Source organism: Arachis duranensis, chromosome 9 (genome assembly GCF_000817695.3).
Source record: "Arachis duranensis cultivar V14167 chromosome 9, aradu.V14167.gnm2.J7QH, whole genome shotgun sequence".
In the NCBI taxonomy this organism is placed as follows: domain Eukaryota; kingdom Viridiplantae; phylum Streptophyta; class Magnoliopsida; order Fabales; family Fabaceae; genus Arachis; species Arachis duranensis.
The window spans coordinates 8,401,694-8,417,788 of NC_029780.3; the positions used below are offsets into that span (position 1 = coordinate 8,401,694).

General features: G+C 35.5%; 2 protein-coding genes across 2 annotated transcripts; both read right to left on the minus strand.

Annotated features, from left to right (window-relative positions):
* Positions 1 to 1,490: 1,490 nt before the first annotated feature.
* Positions 1,491 to 4,033, minus strand: LOC107464428 (heavy metal-associated isoprenylated plant protein 4). Its single transcript, XM_016083341.3, has 4 exons — positions 3,561 to 4,033; positions 2,830 to 3,011; positions 2,318 to 2,405; positions 1,491 to 1,875 (listed from the first exon to the last, which is right to left on the minus strand). The coding sequence occupies exons 1-4, from the start codon at positions 3,679 to 3,681 to the stop codon at positions 1,550 to 1,552; spliced, it is 717 nt and encodes a 238-aa protein (XP_015938827.1). The 5' UTR covers positions 3,682 to 4,033; the 3' UTR covers positions 1,491 to 1,549.
* A 144-nt stretch (positions 4,034 to 4,177) lies between these two features.
* On the minus strand, positions 4,178 to 15,991 carry LOC107464427 (protein transport protein SEC23). The gene is made up of 12 exons (XM_016083340.3): positions 15,184 to 15,991; positions 14,612 to 14,785; positions 13,694 to 13,855; positions 9,521 to 9,663; positions 8,612 to 8,687; positions 8,306 to 8,481; positions 8,129 to 8,210; positions 7,113 to 7,190; positions 6,273 to 6,434; positions 5,901 to 6,164; positions 5,009 to 5,113; positions 4,178 to 4,646 (listed from the first exon to the last, which is right to left on the minus strand). Exons 1-12 carry the CDS (start codon positions 15,817 to 15,819, stop codon positions 4,506 to 4,508), a joined length of 2,199 nt encoding a protein of 732 aa, XP_015938826.1. The 5' UTR covers positions 15,820 to 15,991; the 3' UTR covers positions 4,178 to 4,505.
* Between the last annotated feature and the right edge of the window lie 104 nt (positions 15,992 to 16,095).

The following is a 16,095-nucleotide window of genomic DNA, read 5'->3' on the forward strand; positions in this document are numbered from 1 at the left end:
AAAAAAAGCCAACCAAAGAAATTAAGTGATATATGGTACTATAATCCCACAAACACACAAGAATAACTATGATCAATAACCTAAAATAGAAACATTACTTATTATTGAAAACACATTATAAAATCACAAAAAGAAGATATACACACATAAGTGAGAGTGATGATGCATGTGATCATTTATGTTCAAAATCAACATGAATAAACCATTTCATTCAAATCACTCAATAAAACATATATGCACTTCTTAAAAATATACCAAATAATTGATAACATCTGAATTTTTAAGCAAATTGGTGTTTTGATAAAAAAAATCACAAACAAGTGCATAATAAAATTCAAGCTCAAACATCATTAGAAATCACATAAAACTGCACAATTATAAATTATAATGCCTCATGGGAATAGATTTTAAGTCAAATGCTGGTCATACATAAGAATTAAACAAAAAAATTTCATTTAGACATTTCATCAAGCATATGGTGTGCATCATGTGTAAACAGAGCATTAAGCTCAATGGAAGCGACAATCAACCCATAAAATTCAGCCAACAAACACATTCAATCTAGCAACAGATATTAACTAGTCCTAAGCCTAATCTATACGCAGAAACTAGAATTAAAAGCAATGAAATAAATAAATAAAATAGAAAAAACAGAGGACAAGGAAAAGGATGGAACCTACGTTGATGAAGGAGAGAAAGAAAAACGGGGAAGTGATGGTGTTGCAGCGGCACAGAACTTAGCCACTGTTGGGTTGCACCGGAGTGTTGCTCGCCGAAACTGGCAGGCGCGAACAGGGGCGTCGGGCAACGAACACGGCAGGGAGAAATGGAGAAAAAGAAAAGAAAGAGAAGAGAGAGAGGGTGGACGACGGTGGTCGCCGGTGGTGGTTGCGGACGATTTGATGGGGTTGGTTAGCTGGGAGGGTGATGGTTAGGGTGATCTGGATTGAGAAAACGAAGAACAGAGATAAGGGTTGGGTTGAGAAGAAGCGATGGTGCGGCAGCGTGACAGCATGTTGCTGCCCTTTACGTCCCCTCCTACGTCAATGGCGGTGGCTGTGGCAGTCGGGTTGTTATGAGTAAGGCGGCACGACGTTGAGAGTTTGACAGAGAGGGATTAGCGTGCGAGGGAGAGGAATTAGGTACTAAATAGAGAGAATAGATTTGGACGGCAGGCAGTGATCGTGAACGCGCTGCACTGGCAAGATTCTCGAAAAAATGGAGAGAATGGTGGTAACGGCGTATTGAGAGAGGGGATTCTTATTTTGATTCTATAACTGACGGTAATCCTAATTTATTTCAAATTTTAAATTAAAAATAATTTAAAATTAATTAATTACTCATAATATATTTTAACTTTCAATTTAATCCCATTGTATACATTGTACAATATTTCTATTGACTTCTCATATTTTTTTTTTAATTTAAAATGTATAACTTCAAAACAAAGGAAACAATTCAATCATTTTCTTTCCGATTCTCTATTTGTTTATTTACTTATTTACGCAAGATAAAATAATTTCTTTATATCACTTTAAATATACTCCAACTACAAAATAGAACAAGAATTTGGATTCTCATCACTAAAAAGCTGAGGACCATAAACATAGTGAATGAAATAAGGAACATTCTCTTTTGTCTTAGTCTCATCTTTTTCCTTTGTTGTTTCGCCATCTTTCTTCTTTGTTGATTCACCAGATTTTTCTCCTTCTTCTTTGACTTCTTTTTTCTCCACCATTTTCAATTCCTTTATGGAAATAACCTCTGCATTTTTGTGCACCTTTTTTTTCATGAATGATATCAACTTCTCTTCTTCAATTGTGCCTTCAACTGTAACAGTGTGCACTTTCTTGTCTATTTTAACATTGAAAATACCTACATGAAATTATAATAGCGAGTCTTAAAATAATGGGTATATTCAAATTATTTAGATGTAATTATGTAAATCCATATTTCTTCCATTTTACAATAATGGATTCAAAAAAAAGAAAATACATAAATAGAATTAATATTATACTTTTTTTAAAAAAATATCATTATTAAGTGTAATTTAAAAAAAAATTAGTGGAAACTCACGTGTAATTATCTTCATACATGTAGAGTTGATAATTAAGAATCGTTAGATTATAATTTAGTCAAATCTGTCAAATCATCTAATCATTCTTAACTATCAACTTTATGTGAAGACAACTACAAGTAACTCTCCACCTAAAACATTATATTACCTAAATAATATAAATGAGGAAAATATTTTAAATTATTTAAAATGAAAAAAAATAAAACAAATATTTTAAAACTAACATAGTGGTTGAATTACCTTTATGCTTCAGCAACATGGTTCTGAGATCAGCTTCACATTTGTCACAATGCATGTGCGTCTTCACCGTAATTGTCCGTACAATTGGCTTCAAAATATAGACATGGCCATGTGAAAAATAATTTCCGAATGAAAAAAATCTACTTAAAACATTATTAAACATAGATACACAAAAGATATATATAAAAATAAAAAATACCAATAAAGAGAAAATTTAAATAAGTAAAATTATAAGTACTAATACTCAAAAGATAAGAAATAAACTATAAACCCAAATCACTGAGAGCTATAAATGAAAAATGTTATTTCATTTAAGAGTTTAATTCATGTGTGTCCTAAATTATTATTAGAGAAAATTTTTAAATTTTTTAATAAATAAATAACAAATGTATTAAAATTTCAAATGTTGTATATTTTCAACAATTTTTTTCAATTGATAACTGGCCCTAAATAATATTTACTTTAAATGTATATTTAATAACTATTACCCATATATTAAAGGAATAACTTACTTCTTTCTTTTCCTTTGGCTTTGAATCCGTGGGAATATTCTCCTTGGGCTTGATCTTTGGTGATATTAATTCAACTTTTCTCTTGCTTTTCTTCTCTATAATCTTCAATATTTTCAGAGGATCTAATTTTCCTTTTGCTTTGATCTCCCCTTTCTCAGTATCTATTTCAACACTGTGCACCCCTGCTCAGAATTCACCATCTATTTAAACCATTGATTCCATTTATAAATGGTAAATATCATTAATAATTAGTAATGATTAAAAAAAAAACATATATAAGATTTTCTCATGGTAAATATTGAAATACAAAAATACAGTGTAGCTAAAGAGACAAATGAGAGAGAAAATGACACAAGCACATGAGAAAATATTAATTATTAAATAATAATTTAGCAATATCAAGTTAGTTGAATAGTGTAGCTAAATTCAGTTGAGTTTGGACAACAAAGCATCCACATATCATTGAGCTGAAGTCTTTATAATAATAAGATTTGCTCATGGTAAATATTGAAATACAAAAATACTATTTATATACCAAAACAACCATCAAAATCACTTATTATGTATTTGTGTTTAAATAATACATATGTTATTTAATTTATTTTTAATGTGTATTTTATATTTTAATATGTATTTTATACTAATAAGTGATTTTGATGACAGATTTTGATATATACGTAGTATGGTTGATTAAAATAAAAATAACACTTATAATTAAAATCCAAATATACCTTCAATAGTGAGGAGATGCTTCTTGATATTGCTCCCACATTTAGGGCAATGCAAATTAACTTTGTAAATGGCAGTAATTACTTCAATGATTTCCTCCTTTTCTTCTTTCCCTGCTCCCATTTTCTATTGTTGCAAGGAACGAATGCTCGGAATCACAGAAACATATTAGGATTGGTTATTATTAGTAGTGCAAGTTTCTTAACCAACCTGCTTTGTTGGTTCAACTATCTAACTAATGGTAGCTCACCAGTTACTTCAAACTTGCTTACACAAAGTCATACACTTTTTTTTTTTGTTCACGATATCTCTTAATTTAGCAGGTCAATGATTGATTTGTTGTGACTTTGAATTTCATTTAAGGGTTTGTTATTGGCCAATAAATTGCTACATACACAATGTTGAATTCGAACCCCAACACCTATGTAACCACTTGACCAACATAAATTGATTTTATGACATACAAAATTATAATAAAAAATCTACACGAGCATTGCCCCCCAAAATTTGAGAAGCACAACATAAAGGTGGAAAAGTTAAGACATGCTTACATACCATTTCATCCTTAAAGATCTTGAGGCATATCTTCCTGTTAATATAGTGGTTGGGCAAACATAACTGCTCTTAAAGTCACATTTTGTATTACCCATTATGCCCTTAATTAACAACCCCCAACCCTAACAGCAAACACACTTGTGCTTGTCTGCTTGACATATATCTTCACTGAATTCAACAATAATACTTAAGTCACTGGTTGGAGGGTGTAAAATTTCAATATAATCATCAACCAGTCTGTCCAATCAATAATAATAATTTAAAAAAAAAAAGATAGCTTCAAATAATTATAGATGATTTTGCACTAATTGAAAATTTTAATAGTATTCTAAAAGGAAATTAATGTACAAGCAGCAACATGAAAAATTTTACATAACAATCACGTGATATTTCTATTGAACCACTAATCTCTGTAAATGATCCAGAAAGACCTCGAAGCTAACGTCATCCGTAAAGATAATATCTCCTCCAGGAAGAGCAGCGTCGGAGTTATAAGTAGCAGAAGGATTTAACTTTGCTAGTAAAAATCGCGCCTGCAAAAATAATTAAACATGTACATGAAATCGAACATATCGAGTTACAGACAATGTCTTGTGTACCAGGTTGAACTTGATACATCATGTAGTAAGGTAATTTAATGGCGTAGATTTGAACCACGAGAGAGTGGCATCCGCCATCATTCAAATCTATACCATTTGGTCATTATAGTAATATTAGCATTGTCCTGGAGTTATTCACATCCCAGTCCAAGTTCATCAGTGATAAAGATAAATGCGGTGACATTCATAAGCTATCTCAAAACAGGATGGTAATTGGTTTAGCAGCGAGGCACATACGCCGAGAGATAAAGACTACACAACAAACAAGTGGAATGCAATAAGAAATGGTGGGTCACCTGGGAACCATGCTGATCGCAAACAACTAGGCGAGGTACGGGAAATCTTTCCTTTATTATCGACTCTGCATCATCATGAGGAGCTCGTAGTAACTGAGCAAATGCCTGCAAAATATAGTGAATTTAATGGAAGGCATTCTGTACACAAATACAATGTCAAGAGCATCAATGATGCAGCTTTAAGCCAAAGACCTCAAAAGGACCCTTTGAAGCCTACAAAGATCTAGAAAAGGGGTCCAACAACCTGCTTTGGTCCCTTTTTTTCTTTCTTTTTTTTATCTATTTGGTCTGAGATTTGGCGTGGGTTGACAATTTTTATACCTGAGATCTTAATAGGTCCAAATCTTTAGATGAAATAGCTTATTCTATCTACTTTCAGATGTTGCAAGCTTTAGTAGTTTAAAATTTGTATAAAATGTTGTTGAATATCATGTCAGATGATGTCGGGTTTTATATGAAATCAAAAGGTGTCTTGTGCTCTAAGGTAAATTTTACTGTATAAGACATGATTTATACTACAGAATCATTGGACACTGAAGTGCAGAAACGAGGGCAGTAAACTGCAAAAAAGAGCACAACCTAAGTGCTGCAGGAATGAAAATGTAATAAACGAATGGGCATACAAGATCAGATCACAAACAAATGAATTAAATACAACTATAGAGAGTTTATAGAACCTCAATATGAAGATGGTTTGTCATGTGAGAAGACTAACAAATGCAGGTATAGGACCAAATAAAAAGAGAAATTTTTTTTTAAGAAATTAAAAGCCCACCTCTAAAATGCCTTGCTAAATACTTGGTTTATGACAAAAATAAACACCATTATTTAATCAATATATAGCTCATGTTTCTCAATTAGGCAATTAGCTGTAAGAAGTATAAAAGAATACCTGATGTTCTGGTTCATTATGATATCCAGCCTTGCGCCATTGAGCAATGGTCGAACCATGAAAAATAACAACAGTGAAAAATGAATCCAAAAGCAGGATCCTGTCAGCAGCAATGGCTGCCACATCAAGAAGAGCTGGTTCAGGACCTGAATGGAATGAATAGGTAATCAACGAAGGCTGAACCATGACAACAGAATTGGCAACATTTTCGCGATTCAATATCATTCTAAAGTATGCAGTCTCATCTGGACTATTATTGAAGACCTGCAATAAACAAATTCAGGATGTAAACACCATTAAGTACAAAAATAAAGCTAGGGCACACATCAGCAATGCAACAGATTTAAAGAACTGAAAATAGAAAATGCATACCTGAACAAATTGAGAACGTCGTAAGTGGAACATAAATTGTGGGAATATTGACAACCTGGGAGACAAACTAAAAGAAGTTGGACTGTCCTTCTGATATTCTCCAAACCGGGAACACAAGTTTATCAATGCCTTATCCAACCATCTGATGGGATCAAATTCAGCCTAATTTCCAAAATTGCATCATGTTATACAATGGCATAATAGAAAAATTTACACAAGCCATAAAAATAAAACCATTTACACAACCAATAGTTGCTTTCTAGGACAATCACGAGTAAGTTTTCAGTTCTCGCAATGGTTGATGCATCATATATATCAGGTGGCAAAAAGAAAAACGTTTGCTTCTTTTGCAAACTAAACGTTTATTATATTTTACTAAAGCATAATGGATTTAGACTCCATTGTCCTTCATTTCATTTTATATGAAATGGAGACCCTGTGCCACTTCTCATGCTCGACCATTTTATTATTCCCCAGGACAATTTCATGCTCTGAAAAGCAATCAAACTACAAAATTAAAAACCAAAATCTAACAATTACTCCAATAATCTATAGTGGGCTTAAAGGACATTCTTTGTGTCCCGTTAATTAGATCACTGATGTATCACACAAATTAAACTCCAAGCCACAGTGGGATCTTGTATGACTTAGCAACACAGCATTCTGTGCCCCTGATCCCATATTATGGACCCAGAGCCTAAGTGAGAAAAGAAAACATGAACCAATTATGTTGAGCTTATACAGTTAGAAAATATACAATTGACATATTTAAAGGGAATTGGACAATACGGTAGCACATTTCTGCAAAATCTGTAAGTGCAGAAAATATCAAACATTCACCTCTGTTTCCATTTTGAAAGAGACTTGGCGTGCCATGACTATAGCAGCTGCTTCTTGGTCAAATCCAGCTATCAAGTCCTAGAATTTTACATATAAAACACTGATGAACTTTGGAAAATGACTTCATAAAAAATGAATAAAATACAAATGATATCGTGAAATATGATAACTCCAAGTTACCAAGCAAGAAAAATAAAGTGCTCAAATTACTTTATAAATCATCCAATGGAGCATTGAAGCACCATAAGCATTGACATCATGTATGAAAAAAAGAAAAACTGAAAAGAATAAAAGACAGCAATTTTCTTATAACACCTTAAAACCAATAAAAATTTTAAAACCCATCAAGCCATCAGATGTCTCAACCTTGCAACACCTTGGGCTAATGTTAACGAGCCAAGGTGCACTTATCTCACACATAGATTCCTCTCATCCTACATCCTTCAATTCTTCAGTGTTACAATCTTGTTAATCACGTTTCAAATATTCCTCAAACGACAAAGAATTCCATCAGCGGTAGCATGTTAATGTTACAGGGTTCTACAACTAGAGTTAAATAAGCATTTATTTATTCAAAAATAATATTGCATTACTGTAAAATTTCTTGTTTAACTTTTTCATTTTTACGGGACAAAGTTCTCTGTTAAATCTTAATAGATAGAGGTCCTAAATCATCATACCTCAACCTAAAAAAATGTCATCATTCCAAAATAAACTAAAATTAAACCGAGGGCCATCATCCCCAATGATGCAAACTCTATTACTCCTGCTACTACCATTAGCAGAAAAATGGAGAAATTAGCAAGTGTTCCCATCAAAAGTCACCTCCCTAATGTTACACAAGTCAAACTAAGTATAATCATGTACTCTTTGTGATGAAAATAAGTTCTTGGTCTATTTGAACAAATGACTTTCAGAATTCCGAATACTGAATCAATATATATTTAGAAATAAATGGCGCTAGTGATCAAATGAACCAGATAAAATGCATCAAAGGGTAGGAGATGAAAGCTTGCCTGTGAACTTCCTGGTCCAGCAACCCATCTACGTGAAAGAGTTGTAACTCGAAGTCTCATTTCCCCGCTGTTACTCTGATAACTGAGGCAAAATATCTGTAATGAGTGAGATAATTTATCTACACTACCATAACAGGTAATACATAACACAAAGGTGCACATGGATTATTTTCATACTAAGTCAGGAATTGGAAGTAAAACTGATTGCTTGTAGACTGCACTGTAGCATCAGGAGTTTCCTTTCTCACGACATCAAAAAACAGACACAACGATGTGGATTTGTCAAGGCCACACATCTTCCATGCACTAGTACCTCCTTGACCAATAACAGTATCTGAACACAATGGGGTTTTCTGCACCATGTACGAGGAAGGAGTTAAGCATCTTTTTTTTACCCCCGAGGGCAGAGGCTTTTTCCCTTTTGGGGCTGGGGTTACTATAATACAATAGTAGCACAAAACAGTGTTAACCTGCTAGATGTACCTTTTCAAGAGTTGCACAAGGGCCAATAATACCTTGAACTTTCAAGTCCTTAGAGCAGTTTATCTCAAATATTCCACTGCAGAAATAAGTTAAAACAGCAAGACAAGATGATCAGAATCATCTACACTAATTAGGAGTTCAATATGTTAGAATCATATATAAATCTATGTTTACAGCAGCATATTTGTCTATCATCCAGCATTAAATTGGTATTGGAATGAGCTTCACCTAATATGTAATAGAAAGGAACTGACTGAGTCAGCACTCAGCAGCTTGGCAGACAGAGTGCGCCATGGGGTATGCTTTTGTTTCTGAAACCAATGAACGTAACTATGATCCATATACAACAATTAAGCCTTCTCCAATTAGGTAGAGTAAGTCAACAATTATATTTACATTTAAACCAACACTGGACCACTTTCATGTCCACTTTTGGTTTATCTAAATCTTCCTCTACCTCTCTAGCTACAACCTACAAGACCATACTCTATCTGATAAACTCTTCTTACTTGGGCCTCCAGAAGTCTTGTCCTTACATATCCAAATCACCTAAGGCAAAATACTACCATCTTCTATCCAATAAGCCACCACCCCAACTCTATCTCTAATACACTTATTCCTAGTTCGATTTTGTGTAGTGCATTTAATCAGCCATTGCGGCATCCTTATTTCTGCAACATTTAACCTATCTCATTTAGCACCATTTGCTTGAAATCTGTCTATGTTAGGCTTAATTGAAAAACTAAGAAAAGGCATTCCCAACTCCCAAGGCCAGGTGAAATAGAAAGGTTGTGCTACGCTATCAACAGTAAACATAAAATTTCACCAAATATTTATGACAGGGATCAGACAAGGAAGATTCATGTACCATATAAAAATTAAAAATAATGAAAATCTGTTAATACTTACTTTGATGATAGACCAAGATCATAATTAGAGGCTTGGAAAATACGCTTAAGTGAATCCTTGAAAACTGAATGACCAAAACTTTCAGCAAGTACAACAAGGCCACCAGTCCTCTCAACAGCAGTTTTAAGCTCAGCAATGCCAACCTGTGGGCAAAACAGAATGCAGAAAATTGTTAGTTTAGCAATTAAAGCCTTATCAGCCTATATAGCATAAACCTCTTAATAGTATTTGCATAACAAAACTTCCAACAGGATTGAGATTAGGTACAACACTTAAAAAATTATCCTTCTAGACCATGGATCACGGACAAGAATTATAAACATGTACACTATATCTAGATATGGTAGGAGACACTTATCATTGCCTCATTGGGAGAATTCTCTCCCACATTGCCTAAAATATAACATCACTTAGGTCATCTGCAAAGAATCTTTCTTTTGTTTCTTAGACTAAGGCATAATTCCTAACAACTGATTAAGCCTAAAATGAAAAATTTTGGACAATCAACAAAGTATTTCGGAACCACCTTTCTTACATTGTTATTGTATGGCGTTTATGGTTAGTCACTAGTGAAAGATTTGGGGTCTGCCTTGGTCATAGAACCAAATGTTACTAGCATTAGCGGTTTTGGTAAACTCCGTCTATGCTACACCTACGGTACATAGCCGGTTCCGAACCCAAATAAAGGAGGAGGGTTGGGTTAGACCTTTGACAGCCAACATAAAAACTTAGCCGAATCTTCATGACATGGATCAAAGATGTTATTGCGCTAAAACTAGGACGTTGCCCAGAAGCAACGCACTGTATGGCTCGCGTACAGTGTCAAATGAGCAAGAGACGCTGCATCGGTGCCCGGGTGTAGTGTTAAATGAGCAATGGTTCCCACGTTTTTATGAACGGATGAGGGTAAATAAGCTAGTTCACAAAAAAAAAAGGTAAAGGTAAAAGTCGGAGCGACAAAAGGTTGAGATTTGAGACGTGAAACATAGGCACTCCAACAGGAAAATCCATAGAAGTAGTGAATACCATGACAAGGAGGAAAATTAACATCATGTGCCTACAAGAAACAAAATGAGTCGGCGCAAAAGCTAAAGAGTTGGATACTTCCGGATTCAAACTTTGGCATACAAGAAAGTTGAAGAATAGGAATGGGGTAGGTATTATCGTAGATAAGCAGTGGGAGAAGGATGCAGTGGATGTCAATAGGGTGGATGATCGGATCATCTCTATCAAATTTGTGGTGGAAGGAGGTACTTTTCATGTAATTAGCACCTATACACTGCAAGTGGGTTCGGACGAGCAACACAAGATAAAGTTTTGGGAGGATCTAGAGAGTTTGGTCCAAGACATACCTTCAAGAGATAAGATTTTCTTAAGAGGAGATTTAAATGGCCATGTTAGAAGAGAAGTGACTTGGCATGGAAATATTCACGGATGCCATGGTTTTAGGGTGGCCAATACAGAGGGTAAAACTATTTTGAACTTTTCCTCAACTTATGAGATTCTCATCGCAAATACATGTTTTAAAAAAAGAGACGAATATCTTATAATCTATAGGAGTGGCATGACAAGCTCTCAAATCGACTCTTTCTTGTTAGTCAACCAGAAATTTTGCATTAATTGTAAAATTATTACGGGAGAGTTTGACAACACAACATAAGATGCTTGTCATGGATTTTCGAGTTTAGCAAAAATAAGGAACAAAGAAACTTTCTAAGACAGATAACAGAAGAGGCAAAGTAGAAAAGGGATGAAAGCGCGGAGAAGATGTGGAGGGAGATAGCAGAAATTATTAGAAGAACAGCAAACGAAAGTTTTGGAATCTAGAAGGATAGAACTTTAAGAGACAATGAGTCCTAGTGGTGGAATGCGAGTGTACAAGAAAAGATAAAGGCAAAAATAAGAGTGATTTTTGTGCCGCAATGCAGATAATTGGAAAAATTATAAAACGGCTAAGAAAGAGACAAAAATGGCTGTAAGTGAAGCAAGAACAATAGCATATGAGAGGAAGGAGAAAAATGTATATATAGAATCGCAAAAGACCATGAAAGAAGAACAAGAAACTTGGATCAGGTTAAGTGCATAAAGAATAAAGACGGAAAGGTTTTGGCTCAAAATGAGAAGATCAATGAAATGTGAAAGAACTACTTTTACGATTTATTTAATGAAGGACAGAAGACTCTTTCGAGCCTTGGTCGGTTATGCTCAAGGGAAGAAGATCAAAACGTCGACTATTGTCAAAAGATTTAAGACTTCGAGATAAAAGAAACTCTAAAGCAGATGAAAAATGGCAGGACAGTAAGACCCAATAATATTCCGATTGAAGTTTGGAAGGACCTTAGAAAGAAAGACATCAGTTGGTTAAACAACTTTTTAATGAGATTTTAAAGTCAAAAAAATGTCAAATGAGTGGAAAAAAAGCACATTGGTACCTATCTACAAGAATAAGAGGGATATACAGAGTTGCAAAAACTAGAGAAGAATCAAGTTCATGAATTATACCATGAAATTATGAGAAATGGTGATAAAACAAAAACTGAGACAAGAGACACAAGTAGAAAACCAATTTGATTTTATGCCAGCCAGATCCACCACTGAAACTACATACCTGTTAAGAAGGATGATGAAGAGGTATCATAGTAATAAAAGGGATTTACATATGATATTTATTGATCTGCAAAAAGTGTACGATAGGGTGCCAAGGAAGGTCTTATGGAAGGTTTTGAAAAGTAAGAGAGTAAGGATCGCATATATTCGTGTAATTAAAGACATGTATGATGGAGCTACAACTAGTGTAAAGACTCAAGGCGGTGTGACAGGGTAATTTCCTATTGGTATAAGATTACACCAAGAATCATCCTTAAGTTCATAACCTTTTACATTAGTCTTGGAAGTACTTACAAAACATATCTAAGAGCCTATGTCATAGTGCATGCTTTTTGCCGATGATATCATCCTTATAGGATAGTCAAGTGAAGACCTAAATAAGAAGTTAGATTTACAGAAAGAATCTCTAGAAGTGTATGGTCTGCGCATAAGCAGTAGCAAGACGGAATATATGGAATGTAAGTTCGGCCGCCGAAGGGATAACCCTAATACAGAGGTGAATATTGGAGAAAACATCCTATGAAAAGTTAGAAGTTTTAAATATCTTGGGTGCATCATATAGGATAAGGGAAAGATTGAATAGGATGTAAATCATAGGATCCAAGCAGGTTAATCAAAATGGCGGAGTGCGTCTAGTTTTATGTGTGACAAAAAAGTGCATTTAAAATTTAAAAGTAAATTCTATCGCACTGCTATCAAACCAGCTATATTTTATGGTACAGTGTTGGACGGCCAAAGGAGAGCACGAACATAACTGAAGCGTGGCAGAGATGAAAATGTTGGGATAAAAGAGTGGTCATGCCTGATTGAATAGAATAAAGAACGAAGATACAAGAGAGAGAGTTGAAGTAGTACCTATTGTGGAAAATATGGTAGAATCGCGTCTCAAGTGGTTTGAACATGTGAGAAGAAGACCGACAGAACACTCAGTCAGGAGGGTAGATGAGATGAAAAATGGATAAGGGGTGAAAGGCAGAGAAAGACCTAAGAAGGTCATCCATAAAGTGGTCAAACAAAATCTACATGTAAACGATCTCCCTGTAGACATGATACATGATAGAACTCAATAACATCGTTTGATTCATGTAGCCAACCCCACCTAATGGGACAAGGCTTTGTTGTTGTTGTTGTATTAGTGGTTTTGGTAGAAGTCAAGAGGACAATCTCTACAATTTGTAACTATTGCTAGGATGTGGAGCATTTGATTGGAGCCTAAGATCTATATTTTAAGTTAGAAAATATTTAATTCGAAGTTTCCAACCACTAGTATTGAACAATTATAAGTCCAGGAAGATAAATGCATGACCATAGCACATCCAGAAGAATATTCAATATACAGATAATAAATGGGAAGTGAATGAAAATGAAAACCATTACCAAAAGACTCCTCCTCAGATTACTTAGCAGATGGGCTATCATTCAATATTATATGCTTGACAAATATTAAACAGTGAACAGTTTTCCAGGTGGAAACTAGGGAGAAAATCGTGCCAAGCACTTGCAACATAAAAACAAGCAGAATGCTGCTCACAAATCAAAGGATAATGTACAAAGTGAAAGCATTACCTGATCAAGAGCACAAGCAAAGAGATCTAGCACATGACCTTGATGTACAAGCTGCTTTGCAAGTCCATCATAAAATTTCACACATTTATGGTAATGTGGCACAGAATCTTTATCCAAATCCTTGTGGGAACGAATTGGTTCAGTAAGTTGTTTGGACACAATCTACAACGGTACATATAAGAGAATCAGCCAACCGTAATAAGCCAATCAGAGTAGGTGGAAATCATGCTTGCCCGTGAGATGAAGAGAAGTAAAATAAATATCCAACATAAAAGAACGATTTTGCAACTCTTCTGAAAGTAAATGCTAGTTTATAATATGTGCTTATGTTGTTACCTCTGTTTAGTTATACATATGCAGCCAGATAAGTCTGGACAACCCTCATCACATTCACACAACAACCAAGTTTTGTCACCATAGTGCACTATGGTAAACTTAAGACAATCAAACATTAAAATTTAAATCCTTTGCATTGGTTGTGCGATAGTTTCTTGGTATGCAAGAAAAAAAAATTCTCAACAAACAAATCATCTTCTACCATTGGATGAGATACCAAAGTCCAATAATAATAATAATAATAATAATAATAATAATAATGAATTAAACAATTATTACAATTAATTAATTAACAAAGAATGCTACAACTTCGTTCAAGAACCTTGGAATATTCCAAATGGTATGCTTCAACTTCCACCCTGGCAATTTAGCCATTTAGGTTTTTTAGATTTTTAAAAATAAAATTCTCCTATTGTGAAATGAAGTAAATGATTGCGGGGTCATCAATGAGTCATAGTAATATATTTTCATACTTAGTGGCAATTCTCTAAATTAGTAACAAGACTCAAAAATTGCCATATATGCAAGTACACTAAATAGCATATACAGCATACATTAACGAGTATGATCAGCAAGTCTTACAGGAGCAGGTCCTTCAGTTGCCGGCCCACCAATGAAAGCCATGATTCTTGCGGCCGAGCCAGGAACGCATGCCCCCAACAAACTGGCTGCTATGCTCAGTGCAGTACTGGTGCACCTTGTCGCACGCTGGTCAGCAGGCACCGGCCAAGGATCCTTCTGCAGCTCCTCCAAAACCTGTCAACCAAATTACACACAACAAAAATTAACACCGAATACACATTATCAGGATCCTCTCATGTTCACTTAAAATAATTGCTAAAACACATAACTCACTCGCATTTATCAGATGGTCCTTCAACATGATATAGATTACAAAACAAGTAAAGCCATTGTGAGGGTGGCTGCATACATAGCACCACTCTATTTCACTAAGATACCAGCATTCACAAAAAGAGAAGAAAAATTCGTTATAGTATGATCCTAACCATCACTTAGTCATCCTATACTAATCTAATGTTCTTTCTTCCTTTCTTTTCCGCTAACCTGACAGAGTCACAGAGATGATCCTAAATTCCTAATTTCCTCCTCCAAACACACTCCAACCAGAAATTAAAATAACAAATTAGTATTACCGAATTCAGGGTGAACTCGCACTCAGAAGCAGGCACCAAGAACCGCGAAATGCTCTCCCTGGACAGGCCATCCCGGGCGCCGGCAATGACGCCAACGGCCGGCTTCGGCTTATTGGCAAAGAAGCACATCTGCTCAAGCAACTGATCCTTCGAAACATCCTTAGAGCCTTTAAAAACATAAGTCTTAGGAACCTGAGCGAACCCTAACTCATGAACATGCACGAAGGTCCCAAACGTGACCAATCCCACAAGCGAATTCTCCGGCAAAAGCTCCACCGCCTGAAGCAGGGCGGAGCGTAGGTATCCAATCTCCTCCTCGATGACGCACGTGTCGACGACGAAGAGGAACACCGGCGGGACGGTGGCGGTAGGATCAGGTGTGGACGCGTACTCTATTGTTGTGTACTGTGGAAAAAGCTCAGCAGGGAGATTGTCGTCGGAGATTGAAGCGTAGTGAGGGGGGAAGTGGTTGCGCTGGAAGCAGAGAGGGGCGGCGGATGAGGGGAAGTGTTTGATGGGAGTGTAGATTACGGCGACGGGGACGACGGCGTTGGCGGCTTCTTGCTTTGTGCCGGGGATGACGTTCCAGGGCATCCGGACGCCATCCTGGGATTCCAGATCAAGAAACTCCGCCATGAATCACGTATTGAGTAATGGATTCGGTTTCAAATTGAGATTTGGAATTGAGTTAGCTAACGATGAGGAGGAGACACAGGCGGAGAGAGTGATAAAGTGAGGAGGTCTCCAGTTTAACAATAATTTCATGTTTCATGGGTCCACACGAGTACATGACACAAAATGAGTGTATGACTACTACAATTTATGAGTAACAGTAAATTTATTTAAAAGGTTTTTCAAGAGCAATGCTACACAATTTATTAATGGGAAAAGCTCTGCATACAAACTATTGTA